Raw genomic sequence first — 26,257 nt, forward strand, 5'->3', positions numbered from 1 at the left:
AGATACTCAATGACGCCGACGTACTGGACTTACGTATAAACTTGTATTTGAATTGACCGACCTCATCAAAAACATACACTCGTGGATCCTTCTCTAGGATTATAATGATATCACCTTGTTTGCATATCGCGATCTTAATCGGACAAGAGGATATCGGCATCACCGTGCTAAGATAATCCAACGTATGTTCTGCTTTTACGTGGAAATTCTCGTCCAAAATCGTCAAAATCAATTCTTTACCAGAGTGCCCTTCGACTTCTCTCACCAGGTAAACATTGTTATTGATATCGACAGCAGACGCCAAATGAATACCACGTATAAATTCAGGTACCGTAACCCGCTTGATTTTTCCTGTCTCAGAAACAATCACCATGTTCTCAAGCGACTGAGGCTCAGGGATGGTGAGAACATCTCCCTTACTGTTCACACCAGATAAGGTGGCGATTCGTTCATCAAAGGAGAGCTCGTTTGGAGGACGAGTTAACTCGTTTTCTGAAGACTGATTTTTTGCGAAAAATTCGTACCAATCTATTATTGGGTGGAATTGCCTATGAGATTGAAGATCAATCGTTGGTAAACAGGCGGACACTTCGAATAAACGCTTGTTGCTGAATTTCCAAACGTATTGAAACAACACGTAGTTAATTATCATAACTGACTTGACGTTTTCTTCTCTTTGCGTTTTCTTTAGAAACGATTTGACTCCACCGTCCAAATACACCGAGAACATATCCTGAATGGCTGGTAAGCTGTGCAGAGTTTTCAGAAACGGCAAGCATCCAGTGATTGCGGTCTCAGGACTATCGAGATGTTCAAGTATCTCCGAAATTATTCGTAGCTTCGCAGCCAATATCCTATCCTCGATACAAAATGCTTCATTCCAGAAAGCGGTGACCGCTGTCTTGCGTGCTTCTTTAAATCTTTCTCTCGCAGTTTCAAACTCTCTATCACCGTTGAGTTTAAGCTGTCCCATAGCACGAGAAAGCTCAAATGCTCGGTTCAAGACGCCATACTCGTCTGACGATCCACCAAGGTTCGCAGAAGCTCCGCTCGATTTCTGCCCCAAAGATATTTTATCCAGAGAAACATTAAGTAAATTGACTCCTTCCAGCAGAAAATCGTGACTAGCGAGTAAAGTTGCTCGGGAAAAGCCATCAATTCTGGACTTGATATCGTCTAACTCCTTTACCACAAGCTTTCGAATTTCCGCATCGACTACGTCGCCGTCTTTGAGTTTTTCAGCCGTCCAGTCAATGGCTTTATTCCACAATATACCAGCTGTTGAACTGAGAATACCTGTCACAATTTCTGCCATATCTGAGAATACCTGGAGTGTCTATTCCAACTGATGATAAACTTTGACTGTTCACTAATTAATTTGCCAAAGCTAATTCAGTCTTAAAAAAATTCCGAACTATGTTAATATGCATGCGTGTTATGTTAACTATGTTCATTCCGTCCAATTTCGCCATATCACGCGTATGGAATTTTCCGATCTAAACATGCAAATTTGCAAAAGGTAAGTTTCTTTGTTTAAAACATATTATTGTGACACTGACATGGAGTTACTCTCACGAGTTACATTGCATCCTCTTACCACGTTGCTCCTTTCCGAAATATTGAACAGGGGTAACAAGAGAAACTCGGTTGATCGAAAACCATTATTTTCGCAGCGTGCTAAAATGATTTCGTGTTCAACACATGAAAGACGCGGTGGGGGTCCTCACGCAATGATTCCAATTTATCGTAAAATTTGTAAACTTAACTTACATCCAACGATCATTACATTCGATGAAGTTAATCTAGCTATAGTGCAAACATTTTTCACGTCGGTTTTGATTTTTCAGAAGGAAATGAAAAATACAATCATTCTGCTGTGATTTGAAACGATTAATTGCATTCATAAGGGTTGTTCGAAGGACAATTAAATAATTATTATGACAAAGACCCTTCTCTGCATCGGATATAAAATCACAGCAAAAATCACAAGTGCCTATAAACGGGCTTTTACAGACTATACTTAGCCTTAGTAGAGGTCAATGGCATGCAATCTATACATCCAATAGATCTAAGCTTCGTTGCAGGGTGATAGTTTTTAAGGAACCATGATTTTCATGGGTTATTGCGAATAAATTATGATTCCCATGATATGTCGCCAGGCAACAAGAAACCACGTGATTGATTTTGACCAATCGCGTGACTAGATTTACGCCAATGCACGAAGATTGTATATTAAATATATATAATTATATACCACTTATTAACCGAATTTGAGGTCGGTACTAGAAAAATATCACACCGAGGTCTTGACAGTACGGACTGAGCAATAGCGAGGTCCGTACATAAAAGACCGAGGTCTGATATTTTTCCAGTACGGACCAAACGTATTCGGTTAATAAGTGATTTATTATATGGCATACAGTATTCCGTTTATATATTTATATATACAATGCTCTGCAGCATTCTTGCCGGCTCTTTCGTCAGCCAGTCGCCAAGCAAGCACTGAAGTGGATTCCAAAACTTTGTTTTTTTATTACTTGTTAAATAAGAATGATACAGTAATATAAACAAAAATCAAAGATGAATAAGTATAATATTCAAATGTACCAAATGATGCTCTTCTTCGTCCATTCTCCGTCGATATTTTTCGTTTGAAAAGTAAAAGTGCAAGCTTGTTTTTGTTCAAAAATATGAGAGTTGGACCGTTACTACGGCAACGGTGTAATACTGGGAGATTCCAGACCGGCAAAGAACCAATCAGCGCACGCCATTTTAGTCACGAGACCGCGTGCCATATAATAAATGTAAATATTGCATAACACTGACCTATACTAAGGCTAGGGCTATGTAGCCGGTAAATGCATTGCACTGAAACTGAGCTATAATGATGCACTGTAATGATACGCGACTGTCCGCGCGGAAGACAGCCCGAGTAAAAAGTCTGTAAAAGTCCGTTTACACTTGCGATTTTTGCTGTGACTTTTTCGTGCGATTTTCTACTTTTGATAGATGTGAATGAGTGAATTAGTTACGAATTAATGCTTTGATGTATAATAAAACGAGCCTTAAATCATCAAATTGGGGGAGTCAATACTAAGCCGGTCTATCGAAAAGCAAAATAAAAGATAGCGAACACAAGCTACCTGCATGGCCTACAGTGTTTGCTAATATTCACGAATTGCACCGCAGCGAATTACTGACCCGTTGCATGAAACATTATTATTTAATCACTTTGGTAAACCCAGCATAATATTGACCTCGCTTGTTCGATCTGTGCTGTGAAATATCAGACCGAGGTGTTGCAAAGTATGGACCGAGCGACGAATGAACGAGGTTCATGTAAAAATCCTCGGTCTGATATTTCACAGTATACAGATCGAACAAGCGAGGTCAATAACCTGTTTATTATATGGCTAAACTGCATCAGACATCCCGGATATGGTCCAGATACGCAATATAGAGACCACGGTCCGAATATGATTTTTTACGGACCGCTCGTCAACCAATCAAAATGGAGGATCTTAAAAAGCCATATTTTAAACCGTTCTATTTAATAGAACATGTTAATAAGCAAAAGTACTCATTTGATCTATTTATCAGTGATTTACATTAAAATTACGAATTCGACGTTTACGGTAAACGCTGCATGAACATTAGCTCTATTTTTGTGTCTTTGGTGTAATGAATGTTTTTATTCGTGCAACGGAACAAATATTTTCATTTCGTCTAGTTTACGGCTGGTTTATTCCTGTTTCCCTGGCACAGTTTATAGATATAAAGGGACGTGGTGAGGAGGTATTAAAGTGACCTCCACCGCCGTTGGATTGGACTGACTGTTATCAGCATAATTTCTCAAATTTTCGTTCGGCCTGATACGTGTTACTTATAAACGGCACCGTATATAGCTAACTCTCCACACAAACCAGCAATGTAGCGGTAAGGAACATTTGATGCCCCCGGATGTGTAAATGTTTTCAGATGGAATTGGAACTTTTTCATGAAAGGGGATAGATTTGTTTGAAAAGGCAGTTCGAACAAATTATGTCGAAGCATGGGGTAATGTAAAACTTTAGTGAAGCATATATATGACCATGCAGCTGGAGAAATTTTTATAATTTTTATAATAAATCTCATTTCCTTTTTGCTGACATTTTCGTTTCTATTTATCAACGGTGAGCCGAAACTGGAGCCATGTTAACTGTAGGTTAACGCTAACAGTAACATTATGATCTAACAGTGACATTATGATCTAACTGTAACATTATGATCTAACTGTAACATTATGATTTAACAGTAACATTATGATTTAACAGTAACATTATGATCTAACAGTAACATTATGATCTAACAGTAACATTATGATCTAACAGTAACATTATGATCTAGTGGTGAATGCAATAACACTTTAGGCAATTTCCTATTTACATTCCTCCCAGACTAGGTTACAGATCATTTCAAACTAGCCTACTACAAAATACATTAAACAATTGCGTAAACGTAGTTATTTTTCTCCTTTCCAGCACAAGCTAATGTTGATTGATCAGAACATGTCTTCCAGTTCGTGTTGACGCATTCTGTTGAAACTCCATCTTCTTTGAAAGAATTTTCGTCTCCTGAAGGACCTGACCAACATTCACCTGAAATCGGACATAATATTTGGTTCAGACACAGGTTCAGACGAGAGATTGTTATACTGCATGAATCTGAAAGAAGAAACCTACACAAAACCTACCATAATATTGTATTCCAAAGTATTTAAAATTTTTAGATTTTGCAAGTTGGGCACAACGGCAGACCAAATCGGGAAGATAGTTCACCCAATTTCCCCAGTCAATTCCTTTGCCACTGTAAATCGATAAGGTATTGTCGCGATCAGTTAAGATGTAGTTTGGAAGAGGACGTGGAGGAATTTGATCGTCTTTAAAACATCCTTTCTTCTCAAGACGTACTAGACATGATACTAAAGATATTGGGAGGAAATTTCTTTGAATGATGCTATAGAACATTGATGGTGCCGTGAAATCGTTTTTCATTGGTGTTATAGCCTCTAACCCAGACGCTTTACTAGTAAAATATATATTACGTTGCATTCAGCTATTGTCTAAAGATCAGCTGAAAAAAGCGAGCGCACTGGTGGTGTTTGGGCTGGTTTCCCTTCGAGCGCTCGATTTTTCTCAGCTGAACTCTATATTATACCTGAATGCAACGTTATATGTTTTTCCACTAAAACACCTAGGTACGAGCCTGTTAGTGTTATTAATCTATATATAACCAAAGAGTATAGCGTGCGAGCTCTCCTGAAGAAGGTCCTTTTTTGTCGACTAAAAAAATTAGGCAGTTTGAAGAATGTTACTAATTTTACTAGTCAACTTACATTCTCCTGGAATGGATGGCGCTGGTGGTGGGACCGGAGCAGATGGTATGATTGGTGGAGGTGGGGAAGGTATGATTATTGGAGTTGGGGTTGTTAGTGGCAGTGGAGATGGTATGATCGGTGGTGCAGGGGTTGCTGGTGGTGGTAGAGAAGGTGTGTTTGGAGGGGGTCGAGATGGTATGATCGGTGGTGCAGGGGTTGCTGGCGGTGGAGGGGAAGGTTTGGTTGGAAGGGGTGGAGATGGTATGATCGGCGGTGCAGGGGTTGCTGGCGGTGGTGGAGAAGGTTTGGTTGGAAGGGGTGGAGATGGTATGATCGGCGGTGCAGGGGAGGCTGGTGGTGGTGGAGAAGGTTTAATTGGAGGGGGTGGAGTTGGTATGATCGGTGGTGCAGGGGTTTCTGGCGGTGGTTGGGAAGGTTTGGTTGGAAGGGGTGGAGATGGTATGATCGGAGGTGCAGGGGTTGCTGGTGGTGGTGGAGAAGGTTTGATTGGAGGGGGTGGAGATGGTATGATCGGTGGTGCAGGGGTTGCTGGTGGTGGTGGAGAAGGTGTGATTGGATGTGGTGGAGATGGTATGATCGGTGGTGCAAGGGTTGCTGGTGGTGGTGGAGAAGGTTTGATTGGAGGGGGTGGAGATGGTATGATCGGTGGTGCAGGGGTTGCTGGTGGTGGTGGAGAAGGTGTGATTGGATGTGGTGGAGAGGGTATGTTTGGTGGAGCAGGGGTTACTGGTGGTAGTGTCGGCGGACGTGGAGTTGGCGTTGGTAGACGCATGGTTGTAAAGGTTGGAGGTAATTTGGAGGGTGGGGGTTTGATGGTTGGCTTTGTGACATTTTTACCGCATATCATAGGACATATGAGGATATGAGTACAGTGCTTGCATGTTGATTTCATTGACAAAGTGAGTTTGTCTGAAAGAATAAGTTCAAACTTTAAAAGTGGTATTAATAAAATAGATTTTCACGATTGCTTTCCTGTTTAGAAATATGCTTTGATTTCAGAATTAACCAGTTTTGCCTCCATGGGTTTCTTTACTAAATGAGTTAATTTTGGACATCATCTGGTCCACAGCTAACAATTTGTTTGCTAACAACCGTGGCACGAGCAGCCAAAAATTAGGAATGCTTAAGAAATAATGATGAGGTGTTTGAGTTTTCCGCCTGTGGCCGGTTGTATGAAGCCCATTTAGCCCATCAAAATAAATAACACTTTTAGATCTGTTTTGAGTCAACTTGAATATCATGCACTGAATATCTACAATGCGAACCACGATATTAGTTTTATAATAGATTTAAGCAATACTCATTTAAATCTCATCATGTATAAAAGAGGTGATCCACGCTATTAGTTTCAAAAATCTGTGATCACGATGGGACGATGAACCGATTGAGGAGGAGTGTCTGTAAATTACTTGAATCAACAAGTGCAAGAATTTTTAAAGAGGCTGGTCTACCAAATTTGACGAAAACAACCCGAAACCGTCTCCTTACGAAGGTTGCAGCAATCAAAAGTCCGCCTAAAATGCCTCGCCTGACCTCGACAAATAAAAAATTACGTGTAGAATGGTGCAAGAAAGATATGAAAATGAAAGGAAGCTTGTCCTATTCACTGACGAATCAAGGGCAACGTTAGATGGTCCTGACGGCTGGGCAAAAGAATGGATTTAACGATAAACGATTTTTTATATCTGTCTCATGGAATTAACGCCGTTTTTCCAACATGGAGCTAAAATCGTATGTCAGTAGAAAAATTGCCAAGTCGAAATAATGGTGCATATTTTCATCAATAGTTTCACGCTAGGATTGGGTAAATTTAGTACCATTGTATGAAAATTTCTATTTGAACTAATAAAATTATCGTGTTTCGCACTGTAGTTGCTAACGGTATCATATTGTATAAAAGTTAAGAACATTTAGTTCGCTTCTTGAATAAAACGATAGACTTGCTTTCAATTTTGAACTTAACCACCGTTCAAGCTAAACGGGCTTGATATGCAACCGGCCCCTGTACGGCTAGCGTGTAGGGACAATCAGTTTGAAATTTTAGAAGATATAGACCGCCCACAAAAGACGCCAGCATTGCTAACGAAATACTATGTCACGCGAATTTTCAGTTTTCCTAAGCATATAAATCAATTTCTGGAAGCAAAATTTGGAATCTATGCACGCCAGAGCAGTCAAAATGTATTATCGTTAAGTAATCTACACGAATATTATGACATGTTAAAATTCATTTGCTTTTTATTGAAAAATAAAAAACTTTACAAAATCGCGCCACGTTGCCAAATCGTGTCTGCTCGGCTGCTCTGTGTGGACCTTAATTAAGACTATACGTGTCAGGAAACAAGCATGTATGTATAATGTGATTTAGCATTGTAAAAAAATACAAGGTCAATATCGACGAGGAAATTACTTGGGGAACATGTCACATAAAATGACGTGTAAAGTAAATATTATTATGACCCTTCGGAATCAGAAAATTACTTTTCCTGTCATGAGGTGACAGCCCATGGAATTTCCTCAATAGTATGTCGTACAAAGTACAAGTGTCACTACTCAAGAACATAAGTTCTAGGCGGATACTAGTTTGTGTCAATCATTTCCTTGTTATATTTTGCTCGGTTAAGCACTTGAAGCCTTACGTCACGAAAACCTTAATTCGATAAAATTATTAGTAAAATAGTTTATAAGTTTGAGATACGGCTCACAGAGTAATAATTTGGTAATTGTTCTTTATAAGTTTATGATAAATATTTTTAGTTGGGAACACGTTTTAACAATGATCGATTAAGCAAAAGACCAACTCGACTAGTGGGTCACCGCTCTTAAATCGAGAGCTGGACCGAACTTCTATAAATGCCAACCAACACTTGTAACCTACAACACTGATTGGATAGAGTGAATCGCACCACTTTGCATAAGGCGTCTTCAAGATCCCCTCAAATTTTATTATAAAAAGAGGCGCACAGCACCGGAACCTTGAAAGGACTAACGGAGCAAAAACAATGTGAAACGTTAAAGAAGCTCAGCATTACTGAACCAACGACAAAAGACAGGACAGAAAACAACGAGAATCCGAAAGGACAGAAAGAAACAGAAACGAAGCTTTGAAGAGCAAGAGAAGAACAAGAAGACAACATTAAGAACACTAGTATAAAAAATTGTAAAGATCCTACTACCTCGCGTATAAGAAAAAAAACGTATTGAACATACGTGCTACGCCACATCAACTTGCCTTAATTTTCCTGCATGCATGTGACTATAAATGTGACATACGACTAATATTACAACTAATTCAAGTTATATTCCAGCATTCCTGAAGAAAAATGGGTACAGGGGTAGGGTCGTATAACCGAGCAATAATTACGTGGAAGTGATACGTATATGTATACTGCACGACCCATTCGTCTATAAAAGAAATCCAATTACTGACTGCATCTATAAATATGGCCTTGTCGCATGAAAAGAAGTGATGATATAAATTGCTCTTTCGTTCAGTTTAGCAATGCCTGTACAATTCGAGTGATCAAAACTCTCGAGAAAGTATTTTACAGTATATAGCATGTTTTTTTATATTATGCCTTTGACCTTGTTGTCAATATGTTGACCTGCCAAAACTGAAACAATGTTTAACTTTATCAAAACAAATGATGTTAATTTGCATGAACTTTTGAATATACCTGCTTCTTTTTTCGCGTCTACTTCTCGACAATTTGATATGACGGAAAATATAGAAAGAAGAGAGCACAGAGGTAACATAATGCTTCAGTCGCTTTGACTTTGCATACGCTGATGTAATTTCAAGTAAAAATCATTGCATGCATGTATATATACTGTATTCAGAAAACCGTGTAATTAAGAGTGAAGTTTTGTTTATTTTGGAGAGTATATCTGTCATACGAAAACACTAAAGAACCTGCTCACTGCTCAGCTGCGTGTATAATCCTTTGCCGTGTTTCTTTTTATCGCTTGCAAAATTTGTTCAATGGGCCGCACACTGTTAATTTTATGGTGTTGATTTTATTCGCTCCAAAAAGGGGCTAAACATTAGGTACAAATGACACGTTTTGAGTGCCATTTTAACCGTTTGAGAAGTCGTGCGAATTAGCACTTCGTCGGTATGTGCTAAAATAGCACCACTTTTTGGCGTCATAATAACATGACGAATACAAAGAAATAAGTGCTAAAATAGCACTACATTTTGGGCCAAAATAGGCGTTAATTTAGCGCAATAAATTCGCGAGTTGATTTAGAAGAGCTACTTTAACACCCGTGACATTTAACCTTTAACCTTTTATAAAAATGCTGAAATAACACTTCTTCATCGCCGGTCTGTGTTATACAGTAGCGTAGCCAGCCTGACGATTTGTCCCGCTATTCTAATATTTTGGTGTTCATAGACTGTGAAAACAATGAATTTCTAAGGAAATGAATAATAATAATAACACGAAATGTACATAGCGGGACAAAATCGTAATCCTGGCTATGCCACTTGTGTTATATCGGCACGACATAAGCTTTTCTTCGCATCAGTCAAAATGGTGGATAACGAAGGAGTGATATAGGTTGATATACACAAGCAAATTTAGGTGAAATATCACAATTTCTAACTATCGATATCTTATCAATCTTTATATTATCGATGAGCAGATTGAGCTGATATAAAAAGACCAAGATGAGCGGCAATTGTAAGGAGCAAGAAGCAAAAAGTCTAAGGGTAAGGTAACGGTTATGTTTTTACTTGCGTAAGCCTAGTATAGGAAAGGGTGTGATTTAATCTTATAATTTTTTGGTTCTCGCCTTTTACAGAGCTTATAACTCTACTTATAATTTTACTTTTTTAGCTGTTTTACGATTCACAATTTTTTTTGCGATCATATAGAGTGACAACTTATTTCCAAATTTAGAGATTTCATACTTTTCTACGCCTCAAATTTTCAAGTGTTAAAACAACGGCCAAATCCCGCCTATTTTGACTCCAAATGTAGTGCTATTTTAGCACTTGTTTCTTTGTATTCGTCATGTTATTATGACGCGAAAAAGTGGGGCTATTTTAGCACCTGCCGACGAAGTGCTAATTCGCACGACTTCTCAAAGGATGATTCATGTTAAAATGATACTCGAAAACGTGTCATTTTGTACCTAATTCTAACCTCATTTTGTTTAGCCCTTTTTTAGTGCTAATAAAATCAACTGAGTGTGCCGGCCCATTGAACAAATTTTTGCAACCAGTAAAAAGACACACGACAAAGGATTATACACGTAGCTGAGCAGGTTCTCTAATGTTTTCGTATGACAGATATGCTCTCCAAAATCAACAAAACTTCGCTCTTAATTACACGGTTTACTGAATACGGTGTATATACATGCATGCAATGATTTTTAGTTGAAATTACATCAGCGTATGCAAAGTCAAAGCGACTGAAGCATTATGTTACGTCTGTGCTCTCTTCTTTCTATATTTTCCGTCATATCAAATTGTCGAGAAGTAGACGCGAAAAAAGAAGCAGGTATATTCAAAAGTTCATGCAAATTAACATCATTTGTTTTAATGAAGTTAAACAACGTTTCAGTTTCGGCAGGTCAACATTGACAACAAAGTCAAAGGCATAATATAAAGAAACATATAAATAACTAGATAGATATGCCTACATGAAATAACTAGATAGATATGCCTACAAAAATTAGGCTTTAATCAACAAAATTCTAATACATAAAAACTAATAAATATGGCGGCCAAAAATGTTGCAAACATAATGTCAACTTGAATGCGGGCTCTGAAACCCGATCAGTCCATACTTAATGTTATTTAGATAAATAAGTAAAGTTCTCTATTAATAGCATTCAGAAAGGCAAATATTACAACATTCACCCATCGTTTAAATGTTAAGCCGATCCGGCGGGCGACGCACCCGCTCAAAACGTCGTAGAGTTGGTTGTATTTCTACTGCGTGGATCGGTGGCGCTAATTCTACACCAGAATTTTCTGCTGTTGACATTGGGACAACTTCAGTTGACACGGGGACTGCTTCAGGGCTACTTAACATCGGAACCGGTTCCGGCTCTGGCAAGACAATCCTTGGCTGACCTCTAGGTGCAAGATGTTTAGTGCCACGGTAGTCTCCCTACCATCCGGGTAGCGTATATGAGCATATTGAGGATTCGCCTGAAGCAACTCCACCTCATCAACGAGAGGGTCTGTCTTGCTGGTACGAACATGACGTTTGAGAAACACTGTTCCAGGGGTGGCTAACCAAGTAGGGATAGAGGAACCGGCAGATGATCTCCTTGGGAAACCGAAGAATCGCTCATGAGGCGTCTTATTAGTTGCTGTGCATAAGAGAGAACGGATGGAATGTAAAACATCAGGGAGAACGTCTTGCCAGTTCTTTGTTGGCAAATTCCTTGATTTCAATGACTTAGTAATGGCTTGCCATACAACACCATTATACTTTTCAACTTGGCCGTTACCTTCGGGGTTATAACTGGTCGTTCGGCTTGTGGCGATTCCCTTTTCTGTGAAGAAAGCCCGTAACTCATGGCTCATAAAAAAAGCTCCACGGTCTGAATGGACATAAGCAGGCATTCCAACAAGGGAAAACAACGTGACTACTAGGCATTTGATAACCGTAGTTGTCGAGAGATCAGGACAAGGGAAAACAAATGGAAATCTAGAGTATTCATCGATGACATTGAGAAAATACTTGTTGCCGTTGATGCTGGGTAATGGACCTTTGAAATCTATATTTATTCTTTCAAAAGGTCGGGTAGCTTTGATGAGAGGGACTTTCTGAGGCTGGTGAAACTGAGGTTTACATTCACAACATACATGGCAACTATTAGTGACTTTCTTGATCTCATCCAAGGCATAAGGCAGGTTCTTGGTTCGGACGAAGTGGTAAAGTCGAGTTACCCCTGGGTGACTGAGTGACTCGTGAAGCTTGCAGAGGGAGTCTTCTGTAGCCGAGGCACATGTGGCTCTGGACAATGTATCCGGTGGGACATTGTCTTTTCCAGGTCGATAAATAATGTCGAAGCTATAACAGGAGAGTTCAAGTCTCCATCGCATGATTTTGTCGTTTTTGATCTTCGTTTTATGGCGTTGATCAAACATATACGAGACAGACTTCTGATCGGTTTTCAGAGTGAAGTGCCTCCCTGTTAAGAAGTGTTTCCAGTGTCTTACAGCTTCAATGATAGCTTGTGCTTCCTTTTCTACTGATGCATGTTTGTGCTCACTACCTTGCAGGGTTCTTGAAAAGAAGGCGACTGGTCTCCCATTCTGATTGAGAGTGGCTGCTAACGCTACGTCGGATGCATCGGTTTCAACCTCGAATGGAACGCTGTCGTTAATTGCCGCGACAACAGTTTCTTTCACTGTCTTCTTGAGACTCTCGAATGCTTGGACAGCTTGCGGTGACAAAGGGAAGGACTTACAACTGGTGATCGGCTTAATTTGATTGGAGTACCCAGGGATCCACTGTGAGTAATAGGCAAACAATCCTAAACACCTCTTCAAGGACTTTGAATCATGAGGAACGGGAAGCTCGCGTAGAGGTCGTAATTGCTCAGGGTCGGGGCGGATGGTGCCTTCTTCAATTAAATAACCAAGCAGGGGAAGACATCTTGTTGAGAAGATACTCTTGTCATCATTACAACAGACATTTTTGCACTTTGCAGCTTCAAGAAATCTCTCCAGGTTTTCATCATGCTCTTCCTGATCTTTACCACATATGGTTATGTTATCGAGGTAAGGCAAAACTCCTTTAAGAGCATGATGCCCCACCAGTTTAACCATTTCTCTTTGGAAACAAGCCACTCCATTGGTAACACCGAAGGGCAAGCGAGTGAACTGATAAAGGCCATTGCGGGCTTCAAACGCAGTATAGGGCTTGTCTTCATCTTTGAGCGCAAGTTGGTGATAGGCACTTCGGAGATCAATGGTACTGAAAATCCGATACTTGGCATTTTCGTTGACCATCTCACTTATATTAGGTAGTGGAAAAGCATCAAGGAGAGTAAAACGATTGATGGTTTGGGAGTAGTCAATAGCAAGCCTTTTCTTGTGGTTTTCATCCTTTGTTACTACCACTTAAGCTCGCCATGGCGATTGACTAGGTTCTATGATGCTTTCTTCAAGCAATCTGGTGACTTCTGTATCGATAAACTTGGAGTCTTCTTGACTATATCTTCGGGACTTCGTTGCAATTGGATGACAATCTGGCGTCAAATTTGCGAATGGTTCTGGGGGCTCGACATTAAGCTTGCTAAAGCTACAAACTGACAAAGGAGGTTTTAATCCTCCATACTGGAAGACAACGCTCCTGTGTTGTGATTGGAAATCAATGCCCAAAATCAAATCAGCACAAAGTCCTGGTAAAACAGATAAACTAAGGCCTTTATAATTTTGTCCTTGATAGGCGAGATCAACAATGCAGGTTCCACTCACTTTAGCCGATGATGTTAGTGTTGCCATGGCTATAGTACTAGACGAGGGATGGACTGTTAGGGCCGCTTCTTTTACAATCTTGGGTTGGATGAAGCTCTCACTGCTACCACTATCAAAGAGGGCTTTTACTTGCAATCCATTAATGTCAACAGTTGCTGATGACTTAGATTAGAGATGTTGGTACAGATGAGATAGTGGCTAGAGTTGGTGACCAGGCAGCAGCTGAAATATTTCCTTTTGAATTAGCAGGTTTACCTCGGCACACTTTTGCAAAGTGGCCTTTCTTCTGACATTTCAGGCAGGCAGAATCACGAGCCGGACACTTAGAACGGGGATGCCTGGCGTTCCCACAGAAGAAGCAAGTATCTTCAACTCCCGTAGCAGCTAAAGTGCCGACTTCGGGTTGTTCCATTGAGTTCAAAAGGGGAGCAGATTGGAACGGAATAGCTGCATTTACAAGTGGTTGAGTAACATAGGATTCAGAGCTTCGCATAGCCAATTCAAGGGCACGAGCTTGATCAAACATAGTTTTCAGGTCAAGAGTTTTATTCTCTAACAGACGCTGGCGGATAAGACCAGATTGCAGTCCGGTGATGAATGCATCTCTAATACTCTCCTCACAGTACTGAGCTGCTGTCACGGTCTTAAAGTTACAATCTTTACTTAGAGCCTTCAAAGCTTGAAGGTATTCATCCAGGGTCTCACTTCGAGCAAAAATCTCATTCTTAGGTTTGATAAAAAGGGATTCCAATATTTGAATAGCAGCATCATACTCTGTACTATCTTCAATATGTTGGAAGATTGCAGGAGATACAAAGTTAGCTAAAACTGTTAATTTGTCAAGACCTTCTTGAGGTAAAACAGACAAAAAGTTTACAAAGGTTCGCTTCCAATGAAGCCATTCTTTCGTTGCGGAATTGCTGCTTGGATCAGTCTCAGATCGTTCAGGTCTTAGAACCTTATCCACTGAATTTTGTTGATTAAATTGTTGTGAAATAACTAGATAGATATGCCTACAAAAATTAGTCTTTAATCAACAAAATGAAACCCGATCAGTCCATACTTAATGTTATTTAGATAAATAAGTAAAGTTCTCTATTAATAGCATTCAGAAAGGCAAATATTACAACATACACATACAATACTTGCTCGAGAGTTTTGATCACTCGAACAGTATAATGCGCTAAACAAGCTCAAATGACTTTTAAGGTTTTTGTAGTCAGTGGCGTAGCCAGCCTGACAATTTTGTCCCGCTATGTAAATTTCGAGTTATAATAATTATTCATGTCTTTAGAAATCTATTGTTTTCACAGTCAGTGAATACTAAAATATCAGCATAGAGGGACAAATCGACAGGCTGGCTACGCTACTGTTTGTAGTCAGTTTTGGATTAGATTCTGCCATCTTGAAATCATTAATCAGCAGGCGTTTTCCTTCGCATTACCCGCATTTCTAATGCTGCCCGCTCCGTTCGCCCCCTAATTATCCCGCCCACTCGCAGTATTATGAGACGCCTGCATGTGGAGGAGTTAAGTGGCGGCCTACTTCTGACATACCCTCGTACCTTCCCACGACACAAATAGGAGCATTTGTCTTCTCTTCACTCTTTGTTTGCATATCGATAAACTTTGACTGATCACTAAAAAATTTGCCAAAGGTAATTCAGTCTTGCGAAAAAATTCCGAGTTATATAATTATGTTAATATGATGCATGTGTGTTATGTTAACAATGTTCATTCGGTCTAATATATACTGGAATGATATTAAAACAGCTATCTTAGTATATATAAGAATCTTCGTTAATATAAATTATACTGGAAAGTCATTCATGTGTATTTCATTGTAATGGAAATGCCGTTTATCGCCTGCATGCTATAAAATAAAAAATAAAGTTTTGTAATGAAACAAACGGACAGAAACATGTTTTTTAACGAGTTTAGCTTTAAAATAAGCTAATAATAACAATAATGTGGTTTTTGCAGAAAAGTGTTTCTTTTCTTATTAAATGTAAGTGATGCTTTCCACCCCAACCACAGCCACAGGACCTTTGGAATGGGATGTCAATTGTGGAGGTTTCTCATTTTTAATTTTGCTGCCGAAGAACGAAAGGTTCTCCAGCTTCCCGTCTGAAGAATAGCACAGAATAAAGAAAGAATCTTTCCCCTCTCTCGCCTAGATTAAGACCATTATCTTACCAATAACGCAATGAAATGCCAAACTCAATACCTTGTGTCCTTTTGGGACTTTTATTGTTGCGTTTAGGTCTCCTCTCTTTGTGTATATTTCAACCGCCTTACGATTGTCCGTTGGTATCATAATTTCATTCTGCGAAGAGATACTCAACGACGCTGACGTACTGGACTTACGTATAAACTTGTATTTCAATTGACCGACCTCATCAAAAACATACAGTCGTGGATCTTTCTCTAGGATTATAATGATATCACCTTGCACCGTGCTAAGAAAATCCAACGTATGTTCTGCTTTTACGTCGAAATTCTCTGATACTAGAAAAATATCACACCTAGGTCTTGACAGTACGGACTGAGCAATAGCGAGGTCCGTACATAAAAGACCAAGGTCTGATATTTTTCCAGTACGGACCGAACGTATTCGGTTAATAAGGGATTTATTATATGGCATACAGTATTCAGTTTATCTATTTATATATACAATGCGCTGCAGCATTCTTGCCGGCTCTTTCGCCAGCAAGTCGCCAAGCAAGCACTGAAGTTGATTCCAAAACTTTGTTTTTTTATTACTCGTTAAATAAGAATGATACAGTAATATAAACAAAAATCAAATATGAATAAATATAATATTCACATGTGCACAAATAATGCTCTTCTTCGTCCATTCTGCGTCGATATTTTTCGTTTGAAAAATAAAAGTGCAAGCTTGTTTTTATTTAAAAATATGAGAGTTGGACCGTTACTACGGCAACAGTCTAATACTGGGGGATTCCAGACCAGCAAAGAACCAATCAGCGCACGCCATTTTAGTCACGAGACCGCGTGCCATATAATAAATGTATTTATAATATAACATTTATAGTACGCGCGTGCTGATTGGTCGAGAAGCGTGTTTCTACAACTGTATAGAAACACGGGAATTTTCCCGCCGAAATTTACAAGCGAAGCGATGTAATGAGAATTTGTAATTGAATTGAATCATGATATTTGTACAAAATCTTTTTATTGAGTTATATTATAAAAGAAATAGAAAACATTTTCCGTGTTTCTATACAGTTGTAGAAATACGTGTGGGAGTTTGGGAGAACTCTAAATAACGTAGAAAAACTCGCCCTACGGGCTCGTTTTCCCACTGATTATTTCTCGTTCTCCCAAACTCCCACGCGTGTTTCTACAACTGTATAGAAACACGGAAAATGTTTTCTATTTCTTAAATATTGCATGCCACTGACCTCTACTAAGGCTAGGGCTATGTAGCTGGTAAATGCACTGCACTGAAACTTATATTGATGCACTGTAAATACGCGATTGTCCGCGCGGACAAGCCTGCGACACGAAAAAGAAAATAATAATAATCGCGAAACCTAGACTCGACTACCACAGGTAGCCCTAGTAAAAAGTCTGTAAATCCTCTGTAAAATCCTCGGTCTGATATTTCACAGTATACAGATCGAACAAGCGAGGTCAATAATCTGTTTATTATTAGGCTGAACTGCATCAGACATCCAGAATACTGGTCCAGATAGGCAATATAGAGACCACCGACTATGATTTTTTACGGACCGCTCGTCAACCAATCAAAATGGAGGATCTTGAAAAGCCATATTTTAAACGGTTCTATTTAGAACATGTTAATAAGTAAAAGTACTTATGTGAATTTATATTTATCAGTGATTTACATTAATAGTACGAATTCGACGTTTACGGTAAACGCATTAGCTCTATTTTTGTGTATTTGCTGTATTGAATGTTTTTATTCGTGCAACGGAACAAATATTTTCATTTTATCTAGTTTACGGCTGGTTTATTCCTGTTTCCCTGGCACAGTTTATAGATATGAAAGGACGAGGTGAGGAGGTATCAAATTGACTTCCACCCCCGTTGGATTTGACTCACTGTTATCAGTATATTTTGTAAAATTTTCGTTCGGCCTGATACGTGTTACTTATAAACGGCACCGTATATAGCTAAGTAGTACTCTCCACACTGCAGTCCGACTGTTTGTCTATAAACTGTGCCAAGGAAACAGTAATAAACCAACCCCAAACCAGCCATGTAGCGGTAAGGAATATTTTATGCCCCCGGATATGTAAATGTTTTGAGATGGAATTGGAACTTTTTCATGAAAGGGGATAGATTTGTTTGAAAAAGGCATTTCGAACAAATTAAATTATGTCGAAGTTCAGCATGGGGTAATGTAAAACTTTAGTGAAGCATATATATGCCCATGCAGCAGGAGAAATTTTAATAATTTTTATAATAAATTTCATTTCCTTTTTGCTGACATTTTCGTTTCTATTTATCAACGGTCAGCCGAAACTGGAGCCATGTTAACTATAGGTTAACGCTGACAGTAACATTATGATCTAACAGTAACATTATAATCTAACAGTAACATTATGATCTAACAGTAACATTATGATCTAACAGTAACATTATGACCTAACAGTAACATTATGATCTAACAGTAACATTATGATCTAACAGTAACATTATGATCTAACAGTAACATTATGATCTAACAGTAACATTATGATCTAACAATAACATTATGATCTAGCGGTGAATGCATGCAATAACACTTTAGGCTATTTCCTATTTATATTCCTCCCAGACTAGGTTACAGATCATTTCAAACTACTACAAAATACATTAAACAATTGCGTAAACATAGTTATTTTTCTCCTTTCCAGCACAAGCTAATTTTGATTGATCAGAACATGTCTTCCAGTTCGTGTTGACGCATTCTGTTGAAACTCCATCTTCTTTGAAAGAATTTTCGTCTCCTGAAGGACCTGACCAACATTCACCTGGAATTGGAAATAGTATTCCGTTCAGACGAGAAATGGTTATATTGCATGAATTTGAAAAAAGAAACCTACACAAAACCTACCATAATATTGTATTCCGAAGTATTTAAAATTTTTAGACTTAGTAAGTTGGGCACAACGGCACACGAAATCAGGAAGATAGTTCACCCAATTTCCCCAGTCAATTCCTTTGCCACTGTAAATCGATAAAGTATTGTCGCGATCAGTTAAGATGTAGTTTGGAAGAGGACGTGGAGGAATTTGATCGTCTTTAAAACATCCTTTCTTCTCAAGACGTACTAGACATGATACTAAAGATATTGGGAGAAAATTTTTTTGAATGATGCTATAGAACATTGATGGGGCTATGAAACCGCTTTTCATTAATGTTCGAATCAATATATCAATAAATAAAATCAAAAAGCAGCCTGACAACTCTCTTGTAGAAGGCCTTTTTTATATAATTATTGAATTAAATAATATTTGGCAGTTTGCCACATTACTAATTTTACTAGTCAACTTACATTCTCCAGGAATGGATGGCGATGGTGGTGGGACTGGGGCAGATGTGGGAACAATAACTGGTGGGGCTTGGGTCACTGGTGAGGGTGGTCGGATTTTTTCTTGACCACCAGAAGGACTAGTAGGGGTTGTGGGTGGCGGTGAGGATGGTATGATCGGTGGTGCAGGGGTTGCTGGCGGTAGTGGGGAAGGTTTGGTTGGAGGGGCTGGAGATGGTATGATGGGTGGTGCAGGGGTTGCTGGCTGTGGTGGGGAAGGTTTGGTTGGAGGGGGTGGAGATGGTATGATCGGTGGTGCAGGGGTTGCTGGCGGCAGTGGGGAAGGTTTGGTTGGAGGGGGTGGAGATGGCGGTATGATCGGTGGAGCAGGGGTTGCTGGCGGCAGTGGGGAAGGTTTGGTTGGAGGGGATGGAGATGGCGGTATGATCGGTGGAGCAGGGGTTACTGGAGGAAGGGGTGGTAGTGTCGGCGGACGTGGCGTTGGTGGAAAGATCGGTGTAGAGGTTGGAGGTAGCTTGGTGGGTGGGGGTTTAATGGTTGGCTTAGTGCTATTTTTACCGCATATCATAGGACATATGAAAATATGAGTACATTGCTTGCATTTTGTTTTCATTAACAAAGTAAGTTTGTCTGAAAGAAAAAGTTCAAACTTTAAAAGGTGTTGTTTAATAAATTAGATTTTCACGATTGCTCTCCTGTTTAGAAACAGGCCAAAACCAGAATTTCAGGACATTCATTACCAGAAAAGTTCATAATGCCAGGATTTCGCAATCAAAGATGGCTGCATTGTTATAATAGAATTATATAAGGCAAGAGACAAAATTTGAAATTAAAGCAACTTTTTGCTTACATATTGCAGTTGCATGCGGTGTTCAATTTAAGATTGGCAGAAGTGAGAAGCTCAGTACTTTTATGAATTTATTTTCATACTAAAATATTTTCATATTTTTATATATATTACTTTAACAGGTTCCCCAGTAATGTAATTTGAGCAACTAACCATTATAAATCATAATTACACACTTTCAATATAATGGTTAATTGCTGAAATGACATTACTAACCATTATATATACACTTGCAATATAATGGTTATAAATGAAATTACTAACCATTATTTACACTTGCATTATAAATTATAATTATACACTTGCAATATAATGGTTGATTGCTGAAATGACATTACTAACCATTATATACACTTGCAATATAATGGTTATAAATGAAATTACTAACCAATATTTACACTTGCACTATAAATTATAATTATACACTTGCAATATAATGGTTAATTGCTGAAATGACATTACTAACCATTCTATACACTTGCAATATAATGGTTATAAATGAAATTACTAAGCATTATTTACACTTGCATTATAATGGTTAGTTGCTGAGATAACATTACTGGGGAACCTGTTAAAGGTAGTATAAAAACATGAAAAATTTTTCATAAAAGTACTGAGTTTCTGCCCGTCTTAAATCAAGCTCCGCAACTGCAATAAGTAAGACCGAAGTTGCTTTAATTTCAAATTTTTTCTCGTGCCCTATATAATTCTATTATGACAAGGCAGCCATCTTTGATTGCGAAATTCTGGCATTATGATGATTAATGTCCTGAATTTCTGGTAATGACAGTGGCACAAGCAGCCAAAAGGTAGGAGCGTTTAGGAAATACACATAAGGTGTTTGCGTTTTTCTCACTGAATCTGAACGGTTGGCGCAGAAATATTTTTGGAATTTAGGACTTAGACCGCCCACAAAAGACGCAAGTATTGCTAAGGGAATTCTATGTCACCGAGAAAATCAGGAAAGACATAGACAGACGTATAAAAGTCGAAACAGACCATACGCGATGCGGCAACGCGACGCGAATTTTCAGTTTTCAGAGGCATATGAATTAAATTCTGTATATAAGCAAAATTTGGAACCTATACTAGACGCCAGAACAGTCAAAATGTATTATCGTTAATTAAGTAATGTAGAAGAATATTGTGATAGGTTAAAATTCATTTGCTTTCGAAAAATAAAAAACTTTTAAAAATCCGCCACATCAACTTAATATAATTCTTAATTTAAGCCTTAATTTTTCTCTGACTATGTACGAGAAATGTTACTACTAATTCAAGTTATATTCCAGCATTTTGTACGCTGAGTCGTCTATACAAAATAAATCCATTTATTGACTGCATCTAAGTATGGCCTTGTTCAAAGGAAGTGATGATTTAAATTGCTCTTTCGTTCGGATTTAGCAATGTTCCTACTGTTCAAGTGATCAAAACTCTCGAGGAAGTATTGTATGAGTTATATATATAGCAAGTTGTGTGTGTCTTTGTTGTCAATGTTGACCTGTTAAAACTGAAACGCTGTTTAAACTTTATTAAAACAAATGATGTTAATTTTAACTTTTGGTTATACCTGCTTCTTTTTTTGTGTGTACTTCTCCACAATTTGATAAGATGATGGAAAATATCGAAAGAACAGAGCATAGGCGTAACATGGTGCTTCAGCCCCTCTGACTTTGTAATTTAAACTAAAAATCATTGTACTGTATTCAGTAAACCATGTTATTAAAAACTAAGTTTTGTTGATTTTGGGGAGTATTCAGTCATACCAAAACACTAGAGAACCTGCTCAGCTTTGTCGCTATAATCCTTTGTCGTAAGTCTTTTTACCGCTTGCAGAGATATTTGCTTGTCCTTTGGGTCAACACTGATCTCCTTACTAGCTGCCAAGTTCTAATCGATTTGCACCTTTTAACATCCTGATAATAATAGATTGGTTGCGAATCAGATAACGCTAATCCTACTCCCAATGTGTGCAACATTGCACGGTCAGATCTGTGATGGTATAGCCACGTTCATATCGACCGAAACTGACTGGACGATCAAAGGCAATGAGGCAATCAGGAATCGACGCTCGAATTTCAGTGTCCATTTCCCATTTTTGAAATGTGAGCCTTTTTCACAGTGCGAAGACCAACACTTAACACACCGTCTCGTCCAGTCCTGTGCATGTAAACGCATTTTATATTCTACAGAAAAAGCGCAGAAGCTTTGTGAATTTAAAGTCCTACTTTCACAAATTTTGTGCAAAAGTGCAAACTTAAGCATACACAACAGAAAAAAATGGAGCAAAACGTGATAGTAACCGATAACGGAACAAAAACGACACGGTTGAAAGCCACATTTGCATGGCAATGTCAGAACTGCATGGCATTGACATAACAATGTTCAAAATAGTAACAGAATTAGAATGGTTTATTTCCAATTCTAATGCGATAAAGAGGGTCTGAAGGTAACTGGGATTGCACTATTTTTACAAAGGGAAGATAGATATAAATTATATTCATAAATATTATTTCTCCAAAGGCCGGGATTTCATGATGGGATATGGGATTTTGTGTTACCCAAAGTTGGAATTATCTCCACCAGCTTTTAAGGTAAGATTAATTAAGGTGCTGTTTATATGATCTTGGGTTCCAGAGACAGACATCCCTACATCCATCCACCCCCCAAGGAAAATTCACCAAGCGTTTATATGGAAAAATTTCAAGCAAATAGAATGCGATACTACTGCTTAAAATCGGAATTACATTGGTAGATTTTAATGTAAAAATATTCTTTTCAAATCTATAAACAATAGCGTTATTAAGGTGTTTTGAATTTAAAATGAAGCTGTGTAACTTATTTTGTACACGCCTATAGATCCGCCACTGCGAGGCTGGGATAAAGTGTTTATATGGCTAAAATAACGAGTACATGATGTTTGAAGATTTGGCTCGACGAGTCGCCGGGGGTAAGTCATAATTCTCCTAACTGTTTTCTTTAAATAATTAGATGATGTCTAAGGTAATTCCAAACAAACACCATGATATAACATTATTTATGTGATGTGATTTATATCCGCATAGATCTATTGCCAACCATGATTTTTGCAAACCTTTCCGCAATCAATTATGACACATAAAATTTTACGCCGTTTTGGGATAATTTTGGATAGTAATCTATTGCACAACCCTGGCCTCTCGCTCAGCTGAAATACGGTGTGGCAATTAGCATTGGTAAGCGTCATCTCAGGGAAGCTGAACAGCTTGAATAAGGTGGGGAAGCCTGAGAACCACGGACGCGAATCAAGGGCGGGAATTGAGTGTGCTGGCCTCCGGTTTATGATACCTCTGACCGTGGAACTGAGTAAGAAGCCGGTATTTGGGCGTCTCTATCTCTTCCAGGCATGCCCGGTTTTCATACATTTAACAGTTATTCTGCGAACTCGAGTCGTATATGAGCTGATAGCCGACGAGGCGCGTAGCGCCGATTTGGCTATCGGCCATATACGACGAGAGTGAGTGAGTGTTTTACTATATACACAAACTTTGTCGCCCTTTCGGTGCATTTTGGTGTGCTATTATCAACTAAAGCTTGGATTTCTATTTCACTCAACTCCCCGAATCTTTCCGCCTTTTTGTTTGCTTTCTCTACTAGACAGATATGAGCTAATATCTGTCTAGTAGCCAACCAATGAAATTGCAGCATACCTCATATCTGGCGCTTGTGTATAAAATAAATTCAAATGTTCGCATTTCTTAACTCTTATTTCCGTTTTTTATGTCATTATATGAGTGTTGTGAATAGGAGTAATGGTTTTCCTAGCCCGTTTATTTCTGTCAAATATAACGATATTCATGAATACACCATTAAAATTCCAAATATTTATGTTTGGAAATACTTGGAGGCAAATTACCGCCAGCACCTGTAAGTATGCCTACTAAAATCGTTAATTGAGATATAACGGTCCTCTCTCTATATATATCAGCTACTGTAAATAATGCAATGTACAAAATTGGTAGTGGAGGCTTCGGGAGGAGGTGGATTCAACTTTAAATGAGCTCTGTTTTCTGCGATGTCACGCTTAAACTGACCGTTTGTGGTTTGGGTATTTGGTCTTTGTTAGTTTTCAAATTGCTGCTGGTCATTGACTACTTTTCCCATATTGCGTGCCGTCCATTACCTGTCGGTCTTTAAGATAGGACGCCAAGCTAAGCTCATCATATAAGAGTTTTAATCACCGTCGGCAAGGCGTATCCCCACGGGGGTACACTTTGCCTTAGTATATATATAGTCTATAAAATTTTATAAAATCACATTACATAAATTTCTTATTTTCTTTCTAAATATTTTGCTATAAAAACCAATACGATATTATTGTAAAATATCTAGAAGAATCCGCTAGTGGAGTTCAATTCCGGGGGAGGGGTCCATTTTTATGGAGCTGGGTTCGCTGAGACTCCTGCATTTTGTCGTTCAGGAGTGTTAATTAATACAGACGAATATTTATCTTAAAGTTGGATTCCCGACTAGTTCTTCATTCACAAACGTCATTGCAAGCACGGTGTCGCAGTGCCAGTGTTTATACCAACACTATTTCAAAGGGGGAGCATGGAAATTTAGAAACGTAGTTGTTTAGGTGGAATATAAAAATGAATTATATCATTTTAAATAAAAATGAATTATATCAGGTATGAAACAATTGCACCAGAACAAAACATTATAATTGATACTAGAAATACATGCATGCAGCAACCCCTCGCCATTTTAAACGAAGCAAAATATTTCGTGCGCTACCCAGACCTAACTTTCTACGCTAATGATAGGCATCCCAGGAATACAATTTGTATTTTTATATTCTATTCAAAACTCTCGCAAGCGCACGCGAGTCGCATTGCTATGACGTAATGCATAAACAATTGTCAATTACTATATATATATATATATATATATATATATATATATATATATATATATATATATATATATATATATATATATATATATATATATATATATATATATATATACTTAAGGTAGGAAAGTCTAGCTCACTATTTCAAACCAACACATCTTAAGACGTCCGAAAATATCAAAACCTCGTTTACAAAAGCCGTAAAAACTATACGAATATAAACACGGATAACTCTACTCAACTCTAGGTGACTTTTTTCCCCCAAATACTCCTTCAGATACTCATAAATATGAAAATATTTACGGTGTTTCGCCGTAGTTTATCGTGTCTCTATGCGGGATGCGATCGACTTGAAATTCGTCATAGGTTTCAAATACAATGCCAGCTTCTCATTGGCTATTGAAATTTTCACAAATTTTCGCGGGCTTGATAGCGGGCTTCATTATAAACTACGAGTCGTTCCTATTTCACCAACTGTTTCTGTGCTGTGATGATCTTTAAATCTTTTATTATTGTTTTAATATTTGACTCCATGATTTCATTTCATATTTTTAAAAAATAGTTTGAAAAATGACGGTTAAAATGCTGACGCTATCATGCATGCTTTCTTTTTGTCTTAGTGTTATAAGTTTTTTATTTCTACGCGAGGTAGTGGATCGTTACAATAATTCAACTAAAGTTCGTTACTGTTCTCTTCTTTTTCTATCTTCGATCTTGATCGTCGTTAAATGTTCTTGTCTTCTTCGTCAGTTCTGTCGTTGAGCTTCCTAACGTTTCATAAGTTAATCTTTACTCCGCTAGTCCACTGACTGTTCTGTTGCTGTGCGCCTCCTTTTATAATAAAATTTGAGGGGATCTTGAAGACGCCCTGTGCAAGGTGATGTGATTCACACAATCCAATCAGCGTTGTAGGTTGTAAGTGTGGGTAGGCGTTAAAAGCTCGGTCCAGCTCTCATACTTTGTTTACTTAAGGCCGGTGACGCACTAGTCAAGTTGGTCTTTTACTTAATCGATCACTGTTAAAACTTGTTCACAACTTAAAATATTTATCATCAACTTAAAGTACAATTATCAACTTATTACTCTGTGAACCGTATCTCAACTTATAAACTATTTTACTAATAATTTCATCGAATTAAGCTTTTAGTGACGTAAGGCTTCAAGTGCTTA

At 38.3% G+C, this 26,257-nt stretch overlaps 2 protein-coding genes across 2 annotated transcripts; both read right to left on the reverse strand.

The window, feature by feature from the left end:
* Window positions 1-4,139: 4,139 nt before the first annotated feature.
* Window positions 4,140-9,110, reverse strand: LOC114533456 (vegetative cell wall protein gp1-like). Its single transcript, XM_028554973.1, has 4 exons — window positions 9,055-9,110; window positions 5,375-6,286; window positions 4,733-4,960; window positions 4,140-4,637 (listed from the first exon to the last, which is right to left on the reverse strand). The coding sequence occupies exons 2-4, from the start codon at window positions 6,267-6,269 to the stop codon at window positions 4,480-4,482; spliced, it is 1,281 nt and encodes a 426-aa protein (XP_028410774.1). The 5' UTR covers window positions 6,270-6,286; window positions 9,055-9,110; the 3' UTR covers window positions 4,140-4,479.
* An 8,581-nt stretch (window positions 9,111-17,691) lies between these two features.
* On the reverse strand, window positions 17,692-21,906 carry LOC114533457 (vegetative cell wall protein gp1-like). The gene is made up of 4 exons (XM_028554974.1): window positions 21,764-21,906; window positions 19,350-19,976; window positions 18,909-19,136; window positions 17,692-18,825 (listed from the first exon to the last, which is right to left on the reverse strand). The coding sequence occupies exons 1-4, from the start codon at window positions 21,843-21,845 to the stop codon at window positions 18,668-18,670; spliced, it is 1,095 nt and encodes a 364-aa protein (XP_028410775.1). The 5' UTR covers window positions 21,846-21,906; the 3' UTR covers window positions 17,692-18,667.
* Between the last annotated feature and the right edge of the window lie 4,351 nt (window positions 21,907-26,257).

Source organism: Dendronephthya gigantea, unplaced genomic scaffold, assembly GCF_004324835.1.
Source record: "Dendronephthya gigantea isolate DGI-Jeju-01 unplaced genomic scaffold, DenGig_1.0 000090F, whole genome shotgun sequence".
NCBI classification, from domain to species: Eukaryota; Metazoa; Cnidaria; class Anthozoa; order Malacalcyonacea; family Nephtheidae; genus Dendronephthya; species Dendronephthya gigantea.

Excerpts from the sequence above, each read along its gene's own strand:
- LOC114533456 (XM_028554973.1), bottom strand. The coding sequence starts at position 6,269 with ATGAAATCAACATGCAAGCACTGTACTCATATCCTCATATGTCCTATG. Across the intron at positions 4,961-5,374 it reads GCCATCCATTCCAGGAGAAT|TATCATGTCTAGTACGTCTT; the intron begins GTAAGTTGACTA and ends CAATATCTTTAG. Across the intron at positions 4,638-4,732 it reads CTTTGGAATACAATATTATG|GTGAATGTTGGTCAGGTCCT; the intron begins GTAGGTTTTGTG and ends GTCCGATTTCAG.
- LOC114533457 (XM_028554974.1), bottom strand. The coding sequence starts at position 21,845 with ATGTTACGCCTATGCTCTGTTCTTTCGATATTTTCCATCATCTTATCA. Across the intron at positions 19,977-21,763 it reads ACACACAAAAAAAGAAGCAG|ACAAACTTACTTTGTTAATG; the intron begins GTATAACCAAAA and ends TTTTTCTTTCAG. Across the intron at positions 18,826-18,908 it reads CTTCGGAATACAATATTATG|GTGAATGTTGGTCAGGTCCT; the intron begins GTAGGTTTTGTG and ends TTCCAATTCCAG.